Genomic DNA, 16,820 nt, shown 5'->3' on the forward strand with positions numbered 1-16,820 from the left:
CAAATGGTTAGGGGATGCCACCTACACTGTTTTTGCACCTGAAGGTCTAATTACACTGAGACCATTTCTAGGAAATTTCCCTACAGTTGGCCTCCTGTACCCTTATTTTAAGTGGACTAATCTATGTAACAGGCAGCAAGCATGGTTTGATGCATTATCTGATAGATAAAAGCCAAATGGAAATGACACATTCAGAGCAGTGCTTCCAGCTATTGGTTGTGCCACCTTTGGTTTGGGGTCTTTTAGCCCAATGCCTAAAAAGTTAATTGGCCTCCAGAGCTGGCAGTTAGCAGATCTGACCCAGCTCTAAGATGAACTCATTTCACATCTGCAAGCAGAAAATCGTGCCAACTTTCAGAAGGTGGCCGTATTCAAAGCAGCAGGATTTAAAATAAAAGGAAAACTAAGCAAGATGTCATCCATTCACAGCACTGCTTTTTGATTGTTACTCAAAAAAGTATCACCTTAGCAGCAGTTTCTTTCTTTAACTGTTCTTCCAAAGTGACTTTCATCTCCTGAAGGTTCTCAAGCTGTTGAGACTTCTCTCTCAATGTAGATTCCAACTGAAATTGAGGAGGAGAAAGCATTTTTTAAAAGCCCGTGGCTTGGAGAATTGTGTCCAAGCTCTCAGGTCAGCTCAGATACGGACAATGCTTAGCACAGTTCTCAACCTTTAACCTTCTATTAATTCATCAAGACATTGCTTTCATTAAACATTTACTGGGTACATGCTATATTTTAAGGTCCTCGAATGGAGAAATTGGGAGACAAGTAATTATGGCAGCTGAACATGGGGGAAAGAACATTTAATTCTGCCAGAAAAACTAGAAACGCCTCTTGAATATTTAAAGGTGAAATTTTATTTTTTTGCCTCCAGGTTATTGCCTGGGCTCAGTGCCTGCACTACGAATCCACTGCTCCTGAAGGCTATTTTCCCCCCTTTTTGTTGCCCTTGTTTATCGTTGTTCTTATTATTGTTGTTGTCACTGTTGTTAGATACGACAGAGAGAAACTGAGAGAGATGGGAAAGACAGCGAAGGGGGGAGAGAAAGCTAAGACATCTGCAGACCTGCTTCACTGCTTGTGAAGCGACCCCACCCCACAGGTGGGGAGCCGGGGGCTCGGACAGGGATCCGTGCCCAGGTCCTTGCACTTAACACGCTGCACTACTGCCTGGCCCCAAAGATGAAAATTTTTACTGGGGAAAGAAAAGGGTGGCAAGGAGGAGAAAGAGACATGGTCTGAAAAAAGCGGGTGAATGGCAGGTATCAAAATGCTCTGTCAGGAGTCAGGCAGTAGCGCAGCGCGTTAGGCGCATACATACACATACATATACATATGGAAAAGAATGGAGGGAACAGGCCATTGGGAGTGTTAAAATATAGTCCCAAATCCCTGGTGATAACCATGATGCCCCCCTCAAAAAAAGGCTAGAAAGTAAAGACATGAACAAGTTGCTAAACTAGGAGAAAAGGACAAGTTCAAAGAGTGAACGGTTTGAGTGCAGTCCATGATATTAAGAGCTGGAAAGGGTAGGCTGAGCATGAGAACAGGACGAAGGTGTGGGGCAGGGTGGAGCCAGGTGTGTGGGGTGGAGGGAGAGGGCGTGAAAACCAACCAGCCACTAAGGAGATTGGAAGGGGTCGGCCCTCTATTCAAGTGTTTCTGTTGTCTAAGAGAAGGCTCTAAGTTAGCTAGAAGACCTTTACTGTTTACAAAGATTTTGTATATGAGTGTTTGTCTAGAGCGTGGACGCCTTGCCCATCTTCTCAACACCACCACTAGCCAACAGCACACCTTGATCTTCCCTGTTCACCAGTCAACACACAGCCTGCTTCACAGCAGACTCAATAAATCACTTCAGCTCCCAGCATCATGCCCTTATCCCTGTTCTGTTTCCATTAGACTGAAATTCCATGGAAGCATGGGCTATGACTATTTTTCATTTCTTGAGTCTAGCACAATAGAATTCAATAATTTACAGCTGTTGATAAAATTAATTTAAGAACTTACCTGTCCCTTTTCTACTTTTAGTCTTTCTAATTCAGCTTTTAGGCTAGAAATGGAGGCTAGAAAGGAAAAAAAAAAAAGTGTCAGCACTTATTGTTTTCTATTACAAAATATTTTTAAAAATTATTTTTACTTATTATTGGATAGAGAGAAACTGAGGGCGGGGAGAGACAGAGGGAAAGAAACAGAGACACCTGCAGCCCTGCTTCACCACCTGTGAAGCTTTTCCCCTGCAGGTGGGGCCCCAGGGATTGAAACTGAGTCCTTAACTCACTGTCATGTGTGCACTCACCACGTGCACCTGGTCCCCCAATTTTGTTTTCCTTAAAACACCCATTCACCTTAAACTCGATCTAATATAAAGGCGTACTTTTTCCTAAACTACTTCTCCATTAAATATTAATATAATTTAGTGGTGTGACTCAAATTAGGAGTCCGTTAGAACATCGCAAAAAAAAAAAAAAGAAGCCACTCAGCTAAAATATTCCTCAGTGATGTGGTTTATCTGAGTTTCTAAAAAGACAATGAAGTGGAACCAGGCAGGTGCCGTTACACCTAGTTAAGCACACATGCTACAATGCACAAGGACCTGGGTTTAAACCCCCAGCCCCCACCTGCAGGTGGGAAGCTTCACAAGTAGTGAAGGAGGGCTGCAGGTGTCTCTCTGCCTGTCTATCTCCCCACTCTGCTCTTGATTTATCTGTTTCTACCCAAGTAGATAAGTAAAAAGACAAAGAAGTTTTTACTGTGTGTTTTGTTTTTAATTCCCAATTACTGGCGACATTAGAACCTCAAGAAGTATGGGCACTAAATCATTCATTCATTCCTGTACCTGGTTGTTTTCCATATCCTGGGATATATATTACTTTTTTTTTTTTGTCTCCAGGGTTATTGTTGGGGCTCAGTGCCTGCACAACAAATCCACTGCTCCTGGAGGCTATTTTTTCCCCTCTTGTTGCCCTTGTTGTTTTATCATCATTATTATTATTGCTGTCGCTGTTGTTGGATAGGACAGAAAGAAATGGAGAGAGGATGGGAAGACAGAGGGAGGGAGATAGACACCTGCAGACCTGCCTCACTGCTTGTGAAGCGACCCCCCTGAAGGTGGGGAGCCGGGGGCTTAAACCAGGATCCTTACGCCCATCCTTGTGCTTTGCACCTTGTGCACTTAACCTGCTGCCTCCCAACCGGCCCTCTGAATATTACTTTTTTTTTTAAAAAAAAAAATTTATTTTATTTATTTATTCCCTTCTGTTGCCCTTGTTGTTTTTTTTATTGTTGTAGTTATTATTGTCGTCATTGTTGGATAGGACAGAGAGAAACGGAGAGAGGAGGGGAAGACAGAGAGGGGGAGAGAAAGATAGACACCTGCAGACCTGCTTCACCGCCTGTGAAGCGACTCCCCTGCAGGTGGGGAGCCGGGGTTCGAACCTGGATCCTTGTGCTGGTCCTTGTGCTTTGCGCCACCTGCGCTTAACCCACTGTGCTACAGCCCGACTCCCCTGAATATTACTTCTTATAATTAGAAGAAAAACGTTTTTTCAGTGCTCCCAATTCTAGACTATGCTTGCATCTTCACCTATTTCTTCCTTGCAGTTTTCTATTTCGAGCTGTAGAGTTTCTTCAAGGTTTTCCTTTACACATTGCTCTGCTTGAATCTGCTCTTTAAGGAACAGTATTTCCGCTTTCAGCTTTTCTTCCATGTGGTCAGCTGCTGTGCGCACATTAATGATGTTTTCACGGTATTTCAGTACCAACTCCCGGAGAGCCTGGATTAAAAACACAAACGGTTACTGGGTTGTGAGGGCGAAAGAAAACAAAGACTTGAAGGTAAAGATCTTCTACAGCTTACATTCCAGAAGCTGTTTAAAATGGCCCAATAATTAAGGTTTTGTATTTCAATCCACTTAGAACTTCAGACAGAGGGCAAGTGCCAGGTCATATTAACATTGTAGAAATAAGATACTTCCATGCTGGGGAGAGAGCATAACTATGCAAAATCCTTTCCCACCTGAGCCTCTGAAGTCCAAAGTTCAACCCCTGGCACTGGCATAAGCCAGGAGCTGAGAAGTTTAAAAAAAAAAAAAAAGAAAAAAAGAATTCCAGCCATTGTGTATTGTGAACTGAACTATTTGTTTTCCTCACACAACTTCCCTATCCATGGAGCTGTGCCCAAGCTGTCCAGAGTGACCCCATGTGTTGCTGGGGCCTGAGCCCAAGGGACTTCGCTTGGTAAGAGCATGTACTTACCTTATCTTCCAGCACTGGAATTTTTTTTTTTTAAACCTAAGAATAAAAGGTTTCCAGAGAACATGGAAGAGAGGATTCTTCCCTGCCAAAAGTTAATGGCAAAAGTAGTCAGGTTCCCACAATTTTCTCTTTGATGAGAACTCAGATACCAGTTCAGATATCACTCAGATACCAGGAAGGAGAGTGAGTTCTCCCCAGAATGCCAGTAAAGGAGTTGGCACTGTAACTTAGAGGAGAGGAGGCAGATGACAAGGAGAGCAGGGAGCAAGTAGCAGAGGAGGCCCAAAACCCCACACCAGAGGAAGCACTGATGCTATGGTTTCTCCCCACCTCCCCAACCTCCCCTTTCTCTTTGAAAAATGAGCAAGTAATCTAAATAGGACTTTCTCCAATGAAGATCCACAAATGACAAATAAATTAAAACATGCACACTATCAACAACCACTAGGGAAATAAAGATCACAATGAGATAACAATTTGCACCAACCAGAGGGGCTAAAATCAGAAAGTGAAGTAACAGATGTGCTGAGGACGTGGAGTAATCCTCAAAAGATTATACATAAAATTTTCATATGACCAATTCCAATCCTAGGTTTATTAGACTCAAGACAAAAGCCATGTCCACCTTTAAAACTGTACCTGCATGTACAGGTTAACATCACTCAAAAAGTATGAAGGCAGAAATAAGTCAGATATCCTCAGACAGACAGAGGAGTGAACAAAATATCCACACAGTAGATTGCTACTTGGCCACAAAAAAGGAAATAAGTACTGATACAAGGCACAACATGGCTGAAACTTGAACAGTGGATGCTATACAAACAAGCCAACAGAATAGATTACAAACTGTATGATTCCATGTGAGGTCCAGGGTGGGGCAAAATTAGACAGAAAGTAAATTAGTAATTGCTTAAGGCTGGGGGCTAAGGAATATAGGTATTCCTATAGGTATAGGGTATAGGGTATAGGGCTTTCCAGATAAAACTTCTAAAACTGGCTGTGGCTTATCTGGAAGAATACTAAACACCACTCAGTTGCAGCAAAGGAAAAGACTCTGGGAGGGAGGAGAGAATTCAGGTCTAGACCATCCTAGGATGGCAGAAGACCTAGTGGGAAGACCTACTGCCGTGTGGGAACTGACAAGTGGGGAGTCGGGCGGTAGCACACCGGGTTAAGTGCAGGTGGAACAAAGGGCAAGGACGAGCATAAGGATCTCAGTTCGAGCCCCGGCTCCCCACCTGTAAGAGTCACTTCATAAGTGGTGAAGCAGGTCTGCAGGTATCTGTCTTTCTCTCCCCCTCTCTGTCTTCCCCTCCTCTCTCCATTTCTCTCTGTCCTATCCAACAACAACATCAATAACAACAATAACTATAACAAAACAACAAGGGCAACAAAAGGGAATAAATAAGTATTTTAAAAAATCAATCAAGCAAAAAGTATATTAAAAAGAAAGACAATAGAGGAATGTTATGCATGTACAAACTATTGTATTTACTGTCAGCTGTAAAACATTAATCTCCAATAAAGAAAAAAAAATTCAGTTGTGCATGTGAATGGTTTGATATGCGGATTCAGTCTCAGTAATGTCTGCGTTTTGAATTCTGTTAATGGGTAGCCACTTCAGAAAGTAAAATTAGTGGCCCGGGAGCTCTGCTGCATTGGACTCTTGAGGAGGAGGGCCCAAGTTCAGTCCCCACCAGCACAGGTACCAGAGTGATGTCTGGTTCTTTCTCTCCTGCTGTCTTCCTCATTAATCAAGAGAGAAAGAAAGAAAAGAAAATGTACTTAGTTACCTTACCTCTGTAGTATCCGGGAGAATGAAGTCTTCTGCTTGCTGTAATGACAAGTGCAAGCTATGCTTTCCCTGGAGACTGTCATTATCCCTCTGTAACCTCAGCAGCTCTTCTGAAACCTGCTCCCGGGACTGCATCAGCACCGCCTGAAACAGAAACAGGCTAATCGCGATCAGAGGGTAAACTCTGTCTCCTCATAGCTGTAACCACAGCGAATGAAAAATCAGGCCAAGTGAGGGACGCTGAGAGAAGACACATAATAAAGTTTTGTACGACTTGGGAGAAAAAAAAGTAATTCCAAGACTGCAGTTTTTATATAAATTGCAGAGGAGAAGCAATGAAGCAAGTGGCAGCTCATTCTCTACTGCATCTACCACCAGTTTAAAAGTAATGACTCTCCTCCATACTCTTGGACCAAAAAGGGACCAGTAGCTCCAGCTCCGTGGAAGTGGCTGACACAATCCAAACCTGTACCAAGTACAGTAGGCATTCAATAGTCCCTGTTACCTGAGGCGTGCATCTAACGACAGTAGGGAGAAACAAAATGAAGTGTCTCCATATTTCATTACATGTACAAACAAGCAAACTCCTGATGAAGGGCCTAGGCGGTGGCACACCTGGTTGAGCATACACATGTACAATGACCCAGGTTCAAACCCCTAGTCCCCACCTGCAAGGGGAAGCTTCATAAGTGGTGGAGTAGTGCTGCATGCCTCCCTTTCTCTACCTCCCTATCCCTTCTTCCCCTCAACTTCTCTTTGTCCTATCAAATAAAAAATAAATAAATAAGGGGCTGGGCTGTGGCACACCTGGTTGAACCCAAAAACTACCATGTACAAGGTCAGGGGTTTGAGCCCCGCTTCTCACCTGCAGGGGGAAGTTTCAAAAGCTGTGAAGCAGGTCTGTAGGTGTCTATTTTTCTCTCTCCCTGTTTCCCCACCCCTCTAAATTTCTCTCTATCCTATCAAATAAAAGAGAAAAAAATTAAGAAATAAAAAAGGCTACCAGGAGTGGTAAATTAGTAGTGCTGGCAGCCAGTCCCCGCAATATCCCTGGTGGCAATAAAAAATAATTAAAAATTCAGGATCGTTATGAATGGCCCAGGGGCCCCGAGTATTACAAGTCATCACAGATCTGGTCTTCAGAAATAAAGGACACTTGAGTAATTCAGTGGGGCCACATAAATGCATAATTTTAACACTCCAGGCCACTTTTTCACTCAGACCCAGACAGGCAGACACGAACATGACCGCACCAGAGCTGTAAGCACGGCAAGTAGGTGTCCTATCCAGTAGACTATGTAAATTTTGAATAGTTCACTCACAGTATGGGAAATGTTCTTACTGATATATAAAACAATTGAGGGCATTTTATGTGAATTTATATCAATGTAAGTAATCTGAGTATAAAATTGTCTAGGTATATTTAATTTCTGCTAACTTTAAAAAGTGATTTTAAAGAAGCTGTTCCACCCAAGAATATACATAAGTGAAAATTATTCAGGAATATAGTTTCACACCTCTGGTTTTGTATGTAAGTCTCCTCACACCTACCACCAAAGTTCTAAAGCCACTTATTCCTATGACTGACATGGCCAACTTTCTCATTTCCTATCCCTTCTTTTTCCCACCCCCAGGAAAAAAGAAAAAAATCATAATTTTCACAGTCTCTGAGTTATTTCTATAGTTATTTCTGTTGTTGTCCATTTGTTTTGGTTATCCACGCTACACAGAGGGAAACCAGAATCCAGACTTACTTAGTATAATGACCTCAACTTTCATTCATTCACCTTCTTAATAGTTTTAGCAGTTATCAGATGCTGGCACAATGCCAATAAAAAACCAAAACCAGGTGCTGGGGGAGACAGCGTAATGGTTATACAAAAAGACTCTAATGCCTGAGACTCCAAGGTGCCAGGTTCAATTCCTCACACCACCATAAGCCAGAGCTGAGAGAGTACTGAGCTGTATCTCTCCCATGAAGATAAAATATGAGAGAGCAACAAAGTCCATGGATAGTTGAACAGTGTACACTCTTCTGCTATCTCTTGCATAAAAAACTAAAATAAAACTTGCTTTTCTTTATATTTTAGATAGAGACAGACAGTGAAAGAGACCATACTTCCAAAGCTTTCTTGAGTGTGGTGGAGGTCAGGCTTAAACCTGGGTTAGGCACATGGCAAAGCAGCACACTATCCAAGTGAGTTTTCTAAAATAAACTGGCTTGAGGAGGTGGTTCAAAGCCTCATAGGCATGAAGCTCTGGTCTGAGCACTAGGACTGCATTAAAAAAAAAATTACCACACACAGGACCCAAGACACTTTTTTTTCCTGTCACCCCTGGGAGGGCAAGAGGCAGCAACTGGCTCTTCTATGATCTACGAAGAGTCACCAGAGTCTAGGCTCCAACTCTGTGTGTGTGGGTGGGTGGGTGGGTGGGGGAACAAACAAGGCAAACAGGAGGTGGAGTCAAGATGGTTAAATAAGCCAGATTTTAGATGCTTCCTCCTGGCATCAACAGCAAAGACTAAATATAGAAAAAGAGATGCCACAAAAAGGAACAAAAAGGTCAGCATCTAGGCAGTGGAACCCGACAAGGAGAGATGTATAAAGCACAGGAGTAACATCCAGCAGGCAGAGGACAGGCTGTAGTAAACTGCTGGCACTTCAGCTCTATTCCTACAGCTCTACTCCAGAGTAATATGGGAACCTGAAAGTTACAAAGAGAGGAAATAATGACGCCAGCCCTTTGGACTACATGGTAGGCTGCCAGAGCTCTGGAAGGCACTATATTAGCATCCAATTTCCACAGCTGGGGGTGGCAGATTCTGGGAAAGAGGCTTTTGTTTTCTGTTTTGTTTTTACCAAAGCATTGCTCAGCCCTGGCAAGGAACTGAACCTGGGACTTCAGCACCTCAAGCATGAGAGCCTTTGCATAATCATGCTATCTCCTCCACTCCCTGTATTTTATTTTTAAAAATATTTTTTGTTTTACTTTAATGAGAGAGAGAAACACAGAGATAGCACTGGTGTGTGATGGAATAGGAGATTAAACCTGGGACCTGAGAGCCTCAGGCATGACAGTCATTTTGCATAACCATTATGTTTCCCCCTCCATCCTTCCTTTTATATATCTATTTCCACAAGAGAAACAGAGAGAAAAAAAGAACTAGAGGATCACTCTGGCATATGTGATGCCAGGTACTGAACCTGAGACCACTTGCTTGGAGATCCAGAATTCTACCCCTGTACCACCTCACAGGTTATCAACCTCAGAGTTCTTGCTTATCTGTCTGATGCTGCTTTGGTTCTTTTTTTAAACATTTAACTTATTTATATTTGATAGAGAGAGAAGAAATTGAGGGGGCAGGAGGTAAAGAGGGAGAGCAAAAGAGACACCTGCAGCCCTGCTTCACTGCTTATGAAGGGACTGGAGGCTTGAGCCCAGGTCCTTGCACACTGCGACATATGCACTCAACCAAGTGCGCCACCGCCCAGCCCCTTTAATATTTTATTTATTTATTTTGGATAGAGACAGAAATTAAGAGGGAAAACGAGGTGGAGGAAGAGGAGGAGGAGGAAGAGGAGAAGGAGAGAGAGACAGAGAGAGAGAGAGAGGGAGACTTGCAGCAATATAGAGAACTGAAACTTGAACTTACAAGACAAAAGAAGGCAGCAGCTGAACTACAAACTGTGACTTAAGACTGAGAATTAAGGTGGCTAATGGCAGAGTTGTGGTGGAGAAATACTGGTACTGGAGCCAGGCAGTGGCACACCTGGTTAACCACAAACATTAAAGTGTTCAAGGACCCAGGCAGGTTCAAGCCCCTGGTCCCCATCTGCAGGGGGAAAGCTTCACCAGAGTGGGGCAGGACTACAGGTGCCTCTCTGTCTCTTTCCCTAACTCTCCCAACTCTCTCAATTCCTCTGTCTCTATCCAATAATAAACAAATAAACAGTAGTCTGGGAGGTGGCACAGTGGATAAAGCATTGGATTCTCAACCATGAGGTCCTGAGTTCGATCCCCGGCAGCACATGTACCAGAGTGATGTCTGGTTCTTTCTCTCCTCCTATCTCTCTTATGAATAAATAAATTCTTAAAAAAAAACAACAAATAAACAAATATTTTTTTTAAAAAGGCAATTTAAAGTACTTAAAAAAAGAGAAATACTGGTACTTTGGCAGTAGTTGTGGCAATAGTAACATATGTTGAAGTGTGAAACCATAACACTAATAATCTGGTAAACCAAGATTAACTCAAAACAGAATGTCTATGTTCTATAGGGGAACATAACTATTATGGCCAGGGAACTAAAAATCCTACCACAAGACAGATCAAAAAGGGATATGTTTACCACAGTCAACATGTACATGAATGTTTCACTTACCACCTGCTCCTGAACATCCCTCTTTGCTTGGGAAAAGGCCTGTTGTAAGTCGTCAAGTAAGATCTCAGATGCCTGGGCTCTCTGGGCAAGTGAAGAGATCTTTAAAAAAAAAAAGAAAGAAAGAAGAAAGGGAGAGAGAAAGAAAAAAAGAAAAGAAAAACACATATTCAGAAAATATAGCCAGGAGGTTGGTTATTCTGGAACTTAATTCTTCTACCTCTTGATTACTTAATGTCCTTAACTGATGTTTTATCAGTTCATGGTAATCCACTTTCCAGTGACTAAGCACATATGTATGTCTCTGCTGTGTACAAAAATCTCAGTCTTCCAGAAAACACAAGGCAGTACCATTAAGTCCCTCAAGTCACAGACTGACATACACAGAACAAGATTAGATGGGTCTCCAGCGCAGACATTAATTCTCGTAATCTTATTACAAATGTTGCTTGTGAGGAAGCTTTAAAAACGAAAGCAGGAGCTAGGAGATAGTTTGCCCAGTACAGTGTGTCCCTTACTGTGAGTAAGGCCGCAGGTTTGAGCCTTGGCACCACATGGAAGTATAACAGCACCAGAGGAAGCTTCACAGAAGGTAAAGCAATGCTATGACATTGCCTCTCCCTCCCCCCCAGCCTAAAATAAGAGTGAAAAAGTCATTCAGGAGCAGTGGAATTATACATATGCTGGGCCAAGCACAGCAAAAATTAAATTAAAATGAAGTGAATAAATATTTGAAAGTGTGTATTAAAAAAGCAGTTTAAAGAAGCAAATCTTTTTTGAACTTGTTGCAATCTTCTAAGAAAGTCTAGAAAACGTGGTTTGGGAGGTGGCGCAGTGGATAAAGCATCAGGCTCTCAAGCATGAGGTTCTGAGTTCAATCCCCAGCAGCACATGGACCAGAGTGATGTCTGGTTTTTTCTCTCTCTCCTTCTATCTTTCTCATTAATAAATAAATAAAATCTTTCTCATTAATAAATAAATAAAAGAAAGTCTAGTAATAACAATAAATACATGATTAATATCACTGAACTCTAAACTCCTTTAACTTTTTTTATGTTCCAGGGGAGGGATTTATGTAAGTTAATGACCCATACCTAATAAATGAAAAATAATTGTCTTTAAAAAGTTTTTTATTCATTTATTATTGGATAGAGACAGAAAAATTGGTAGGGGACAAGGAGAGAGACAGAAAGACACTCCTGCAGCCCTACTTCACCACCTGTGAAGCTTCCCTCCTGCAGGTGGGGAGCGGGGACTTGAACCTGCGTCCTTGTGCACTGCAATGCATGTGCTTAATCAGGTGTACCACCGCCTGGCCCCCCAAATTGTGTATAGACTCTTATAGAATAATTACTGTCAAAATTCTGCTTCCAGTAGTGACAAATTAGGTAATATAAACCAGTCTCCTATTGAGAACTAAACTACATAGAAAAGGTGGGGCTGAGAGGTAGTGCAATGGGTTAAGCACACATAGCGCAAAGCACAAGGGCCTGTGCAAGGATCCTGGATCAAGCACCTGGATCCCCACATACAGGATGGGGGTGGGGGGTTCGCTTCACAATTGGTGAAGGAGGTCTGCAGTGGTCTTTCTCTCCCCCATCTCTATCTTCCTCTCTTCTCAGTTTCTCTCTATCCTATCCAGCAACAATAACATTGGAAAAATATGGCTGCCAGAAGCAGTGGATTCGTAGTGCAGGCACTGAGCCCCAGCAATAACCCTGGAGGCAAAAAAAAAAAAAAAAAAGGAATTACAGAACAGGGCAATAGTCACAGGATCAAAGACAAGAAAGCAGATATCTGGAAAGTTGAATACTGCATCTAGAACAGTCCTTCTCCAGAAGCATCTATTAAGCTCATAAGAAACAGATGTAGGGGGCCATCTGGTGGCATACCCAGTTAAGTGCACATATTGCTCTTTGCCAGGACCTAGGTTCAAGTCCCTGCTCCCCACCTGCAAGGACAAACTTCACAAGTAGTGAAAGTGGTCTGCAGGTGTCTGTCTTTCCCCCACTCTACTTCCCCCTCCTCTCTCAATTTCTTTCTATCTTACCCAATAAAATTGGGGGCAGGGGGCAGGAGAATGGCCACAGGGAACAGTGGATTCATAGTGTTGGCACCAAGCCCCAGAGATAAACCTGGTGGCAATACAAAAATATAAAAAGTAAGAAAAAAGAAACAGATGTAATACCGAGAAGTGGAGCAGAGCATTTCAGAGCCTTAGACAGGGGACACAAGTTAACATCCAGGAACTACCATACAAAGGAACTTTGTACTGGGTCCTCAAAGGGCCGCACCAAGGCTAAGGAGGAACTCAAAATAATCCAGCCTTTACAACTTCAAAGTTTCAATTCCTAGATGCAGATGAAGGTGATACAAGCTTGCCCCTCAAAAGGAAGAGAACTCTATATCATTTTAACATTTATACACATGCATTGTCTAATCCAGAAGTAAAAAAATACAGAGTAGGTATAAATTTTTAAGAAAATCATAAAAAGACTAAACAGTAGAAAGAGATCTAAAATGAATTCAGATATGTAAATTATTAGAGTCACACTCTGAAGTAACTTCACATGATCTGTTCAGCTATTTAAAATACACAAGAAGTACAAACAATGAGAAATAACCAAATAGTGAGACCTGGGATGTAATGCAGTGACTACTGTATTGGACTTTCAAGCATGAAGTCCTGAGTCCAATCGCTGACAATACATATGCCAGAGTGATATTCTGGTTCTTCCTCTCCTCTCTCCCCTCATTAATAAATAAATCTTCTTGGGTAAAAAAAAAAAAAAAAGTACCATAATGGTTATGTAAAGAGACTCATTCGGGGTCGAGCGGTAGCGCAGTGGGTTAAGTGCAGGTGGCACAAAGCACAAGGACTGGCTTAAGGATCCTGGTTCGAGCCCCCGGCTCCCCACTTGCAGGGGAGTCACTTCACAAGTGGTGAAGCAGGTCTGCAGGTGTCTGTCTTTCTCTCCCCATCTCTGTCTTCCCCACCTCTCTCCACTTTTCTCTGTCCTATCCAACAACAAACAACATCAACAACAACAATAACCACAACAAGGGCAACAAAAGGGAGAAAAATGGTTTCCAGGAGCAGTGGATTCATGGTGCAGCCACTGAGCCCCAGCAATAACCCTGGAGGAAAAAAAAAAAAAAGAGAGAGACTCTTATTCCTGAGGCTCCAAAGTCTCAGGGTCATGGTGAATTCACCTTCTTTATACCATCTTGGATGGAGCTCGAAGATACCATGTTAAGTGAGATAAGTCAGAAACAAAAGGATGAATATGAGATAATCTCATTCATAGACAGAAGTTGGGGAGAAAAAAAAAGATCAGAAGGAAGAACTCTAAGCAGAACTTGGACTGGAGTTGGTATATTGCACCAAAGTAAAAAGACTCTGGGGTTGGGGAGGGGAGGGGTTTAGGTCGTGAAACATGATGGCAGAGGACCTAATGGGGGTTGTGTTGTTATCTGGAAATGTTATGCATGTACAAACTATTGTATTTTACTGTAAACCTTTAATCACCCAATAAATAAATAAAAATTCACAAAAGAATAGGTGTCTAACGCTGATATTAAACTCTGTAAGTGTTCAAGAAATAGAAAACATTCATCTGATCTCTTGAATACACTGCACAGGATGTGGGTGTAATTCTGGCAGAGTATGTTTTCTGTGTCCAAGAATACGTCGGCTGCATTTACCATGTCTGCTGCTGAGTACTGACAGTAGCTGGAAATTTGACCATGCCTCAAATATATTCTAATTTGATCATATCATTTCCATATTATTCATGTGCAATTTCCTAGAGAAGGAAAAATAATGTTCCTCTTGAGTTGTATTATATGTACCTTTTCTGTTGCACTTACAAAACTTTCTTGGAGTCAAGACAGCTGGGACCTGAAAAGACAAACATGTGGGGAGCTTCACCCTCTTTTTTATATACCTGGAACCGATCGGTACTCACAGATGTGCTGCACAAACACTGTGGAAATGTATAAGTAGATTCTATTTTAGACATAGTTTCTAGTAGTATTTCTTTTGTATTAGTATCTGTTATTAATGTGTTTGTGTGTGTACATATTAATAAACAGGGGTATGAAACAATGAAAGTCAAAGGCAGGAGTGGTACTCAAAGTTAGAAAGGTTAATAATCGGAGGGGGTCGGGCGGTGGCGCAGTGGGTTAAGCGCATGTGGCGCAAAGCGCAGGGACCGGCGTAAGGATCCCGGTTCGAGCCCCCAGCTCCCCACCTGCAGGGGAGTCGCTTCACAGGCGGTGAAGCAGGTCTGCAGGTGTCTATCTTTCTCTCCCCTTCTCTGTCTTCCCCTCCTCTCTCCATTTCTCTCTGTCCTATCCAACAACGAATTGCGTCAACAAGGGCAATAATAATAACCACAACGAAGCTACAACAAGGGCAACAAAAGGGGGAAAAAAAAAAATAAAAAAAATAATCGGGAGTCGGGCTGTAGCGCAGCGGGTTAAGCGCAGGTGGCACAAAGCACAAGGACTGGCATAAGGATCCCGGTTCGAACCCTGGCTCCCCACCTGCAGGGGAGTCGCTTCACAGGCGGTGAAGCAGGTCTACAGGTGTCTATCTTTCTCTCCTCCTCTCTGTCTTGCCCTCCTCTCTCCATTTCTCTCTGTCCTATCCAACAACAACAACAACAATAACTACAACAATAAAACAACAAGGGCAACAAAAGGGAATAAATAAATAAAATAAATATTAAAAAAAGGTTAATAATCAAAATTCATGCCAAGAAGGCCTACATAGCTCCTAGAGAGATTCCAAATTTAAACCATAGTTTTCTAAGTCAGCCTAAAGAAGGGTACTTAATAGTACTATCTATAAAGACTTTTCCAATAAAAATAAAGGACTTAAAAAAAAAAGTACTGGGAGCTGTGTGGTGTGGTGACACACCTGGTTAAATGCACATAGTAATAAGCACAAGAACCCATGCAAGGATCCAGGTTTGAGCCCCTGGCTCCTTGCCTGCAGGGGAGACGGTTCTTCACAAGAGGTGAAGCAGGCCTGTAGGTGTATTTCTCTCTCCCTACCTCTCTATCCTAACCAATAAAATGGGGAGGGGCAGGGAAGGCCACCACAAGAAGTGGATTTGTAGTATCAGCACAGAGCCCAGCAATTGGAGGCAAAAAAAAAAAAAAAAAGTATTATCTTAAAAAGCTAATGGGTTAAAAAAAATGTGTATGTTTAACAGATTATATACCATATGAAGAAAAGTATTAGTGAACTAGAAGACAATTGAAAATAAAGACAAAAAGAGGGAAAATGTAGGAGAGGTTAAAAAAGCCATGTAGAGAATATCAAATGATCCCACTCATAAACAGAGTCTAAGAAACAAAGAAAGGATAAAAAGACAAAGAGAGGGAAAATGTAGGAGAGGTTAAAAAAGCCATGTAGAGAATATCAAATGGTCCCACTCATAAACAGAGTCTAAGAAACAAAGCAAAGGACTATAGAGGGTGAGTCCTCAACTGACTTTAGTCTACTGCAGTAAACTTGGGGACAATGGGGGAGCGCTAAGTGTAGGCTGGGAACCTAAGTGTTTACAGTGGAACAAGATGATGGTGTGGTTGAGGGTGAAATAAACTAATAACTGTTTGGGGAAAATGTACCTTTTTTCTATAAATCAGCATTCCTTCAATAAAATGATACTAAAGTTGGGGGGAAAAAATCCATGTAGATACAAATGAAGGCCTATCTGGTTGAGCAGACATGTCACCATGCTCAAGGATCTGGGTTCAATCCCCCAGTCTCCACCTGCAGGGGAGGACAGACACGAAGAGGAGAGACAACGGCAGTAGTGCTCCACCAATTCCTGAACCCACGTGCACTCAAATGGTAACTTGTGCACTCTACCAAGGGAACCTAGCCCCCACATTCTTTTTGTTTAAAGATTTATTTATCTAGCACTAGAGGGCAGGTGGGGAGACCCTGGGGATTGAACTCAAGATCTTATGCTCCCAGGTCCAACACTTCAGCTACTGTACCACCCCTGGAGCCACTCTGGGTCCCATTCTTAAAACCTGCATTTACCTGGTGACTTGACTCTTCAGTGTTCTGCTTCATGAAGTCCTCCAGTTCCTGCTTGTCTTTCATTGTCTTCTCCAACTGGTCATTTGCTTGCCGAAGCATCACCTGCAGTTTTTTCACCTGTGCAATTTAAATTGCAATTTAAATTGTCAGTTAGAAGTACTGTAATTCTTTCATAAAATCAACAAAAAAAATTTTTAAGACTGTATTTATTTATTTATTTATTTATTAATGAGAAAGACAGGAGAGAAGGAACCAGACATGACTCTGGTACATGTGCTGCCAGGAATTGAACTCAGGACCTCATGCACAATGCTTTATCCACT

General features: G+C 42.2%; 1 protein-coding gene across 3 annotated transcripts in view; it reads right to left on the minus strand.

Moving 5' to 3' along the window:
- RABEP1 (rabaptin, RAB GTPase binding effector protein 1) overlaps positions 1-16,820 on the minus strand; it is a 90,928-nt gene that overhangs the window by 2,273 nt on the left and 71,835 nt on the right. For all 3 annotated transcript variants that reach the window (XM_060204242.1, XM_060204243.1, XM_060204241.1), the window contains 6 exons: positions 16,498-16,614; positions 10,440-10,538; positions 6,059-6,199; positions 3,590-3,779; positions 2,014-2,069; positions 465-563 (listed from right to left, as the gene is read on the minus strand). In XM_060204242.1, the coding sequence (XP_060060225.1) occupies positions 465-563; positions 2,014-2,069; positions 3,590-3,779; positions 6,059-6,199; positions 10,440-10,538; positions 16,498-16,614 (702 nt within the window). The remainder of the gene's footprint in view (positions 1-464; positions 564-2,013; positions 2,070-3,589; positions 3,780-6,058; positions 6,200-10,439; positions 10,539-16,497; positions 16,615-16,820) is intronic.

This window comes from Erinaceus europaeus, chromosome 12, assembly GCF_950295315.1.
Source record: "Erinaceus europaeus chromosome 12, mEriEur2.1, whole genome shotgun sequence".
In the NCBI taxonomy this organism is placed as follows: Eukaryota; Metazoa; Chordata; class Mammalia; order Eulipotyphla; family Erinaceidae; genus Erinaceus; species Erinaceus europaeus.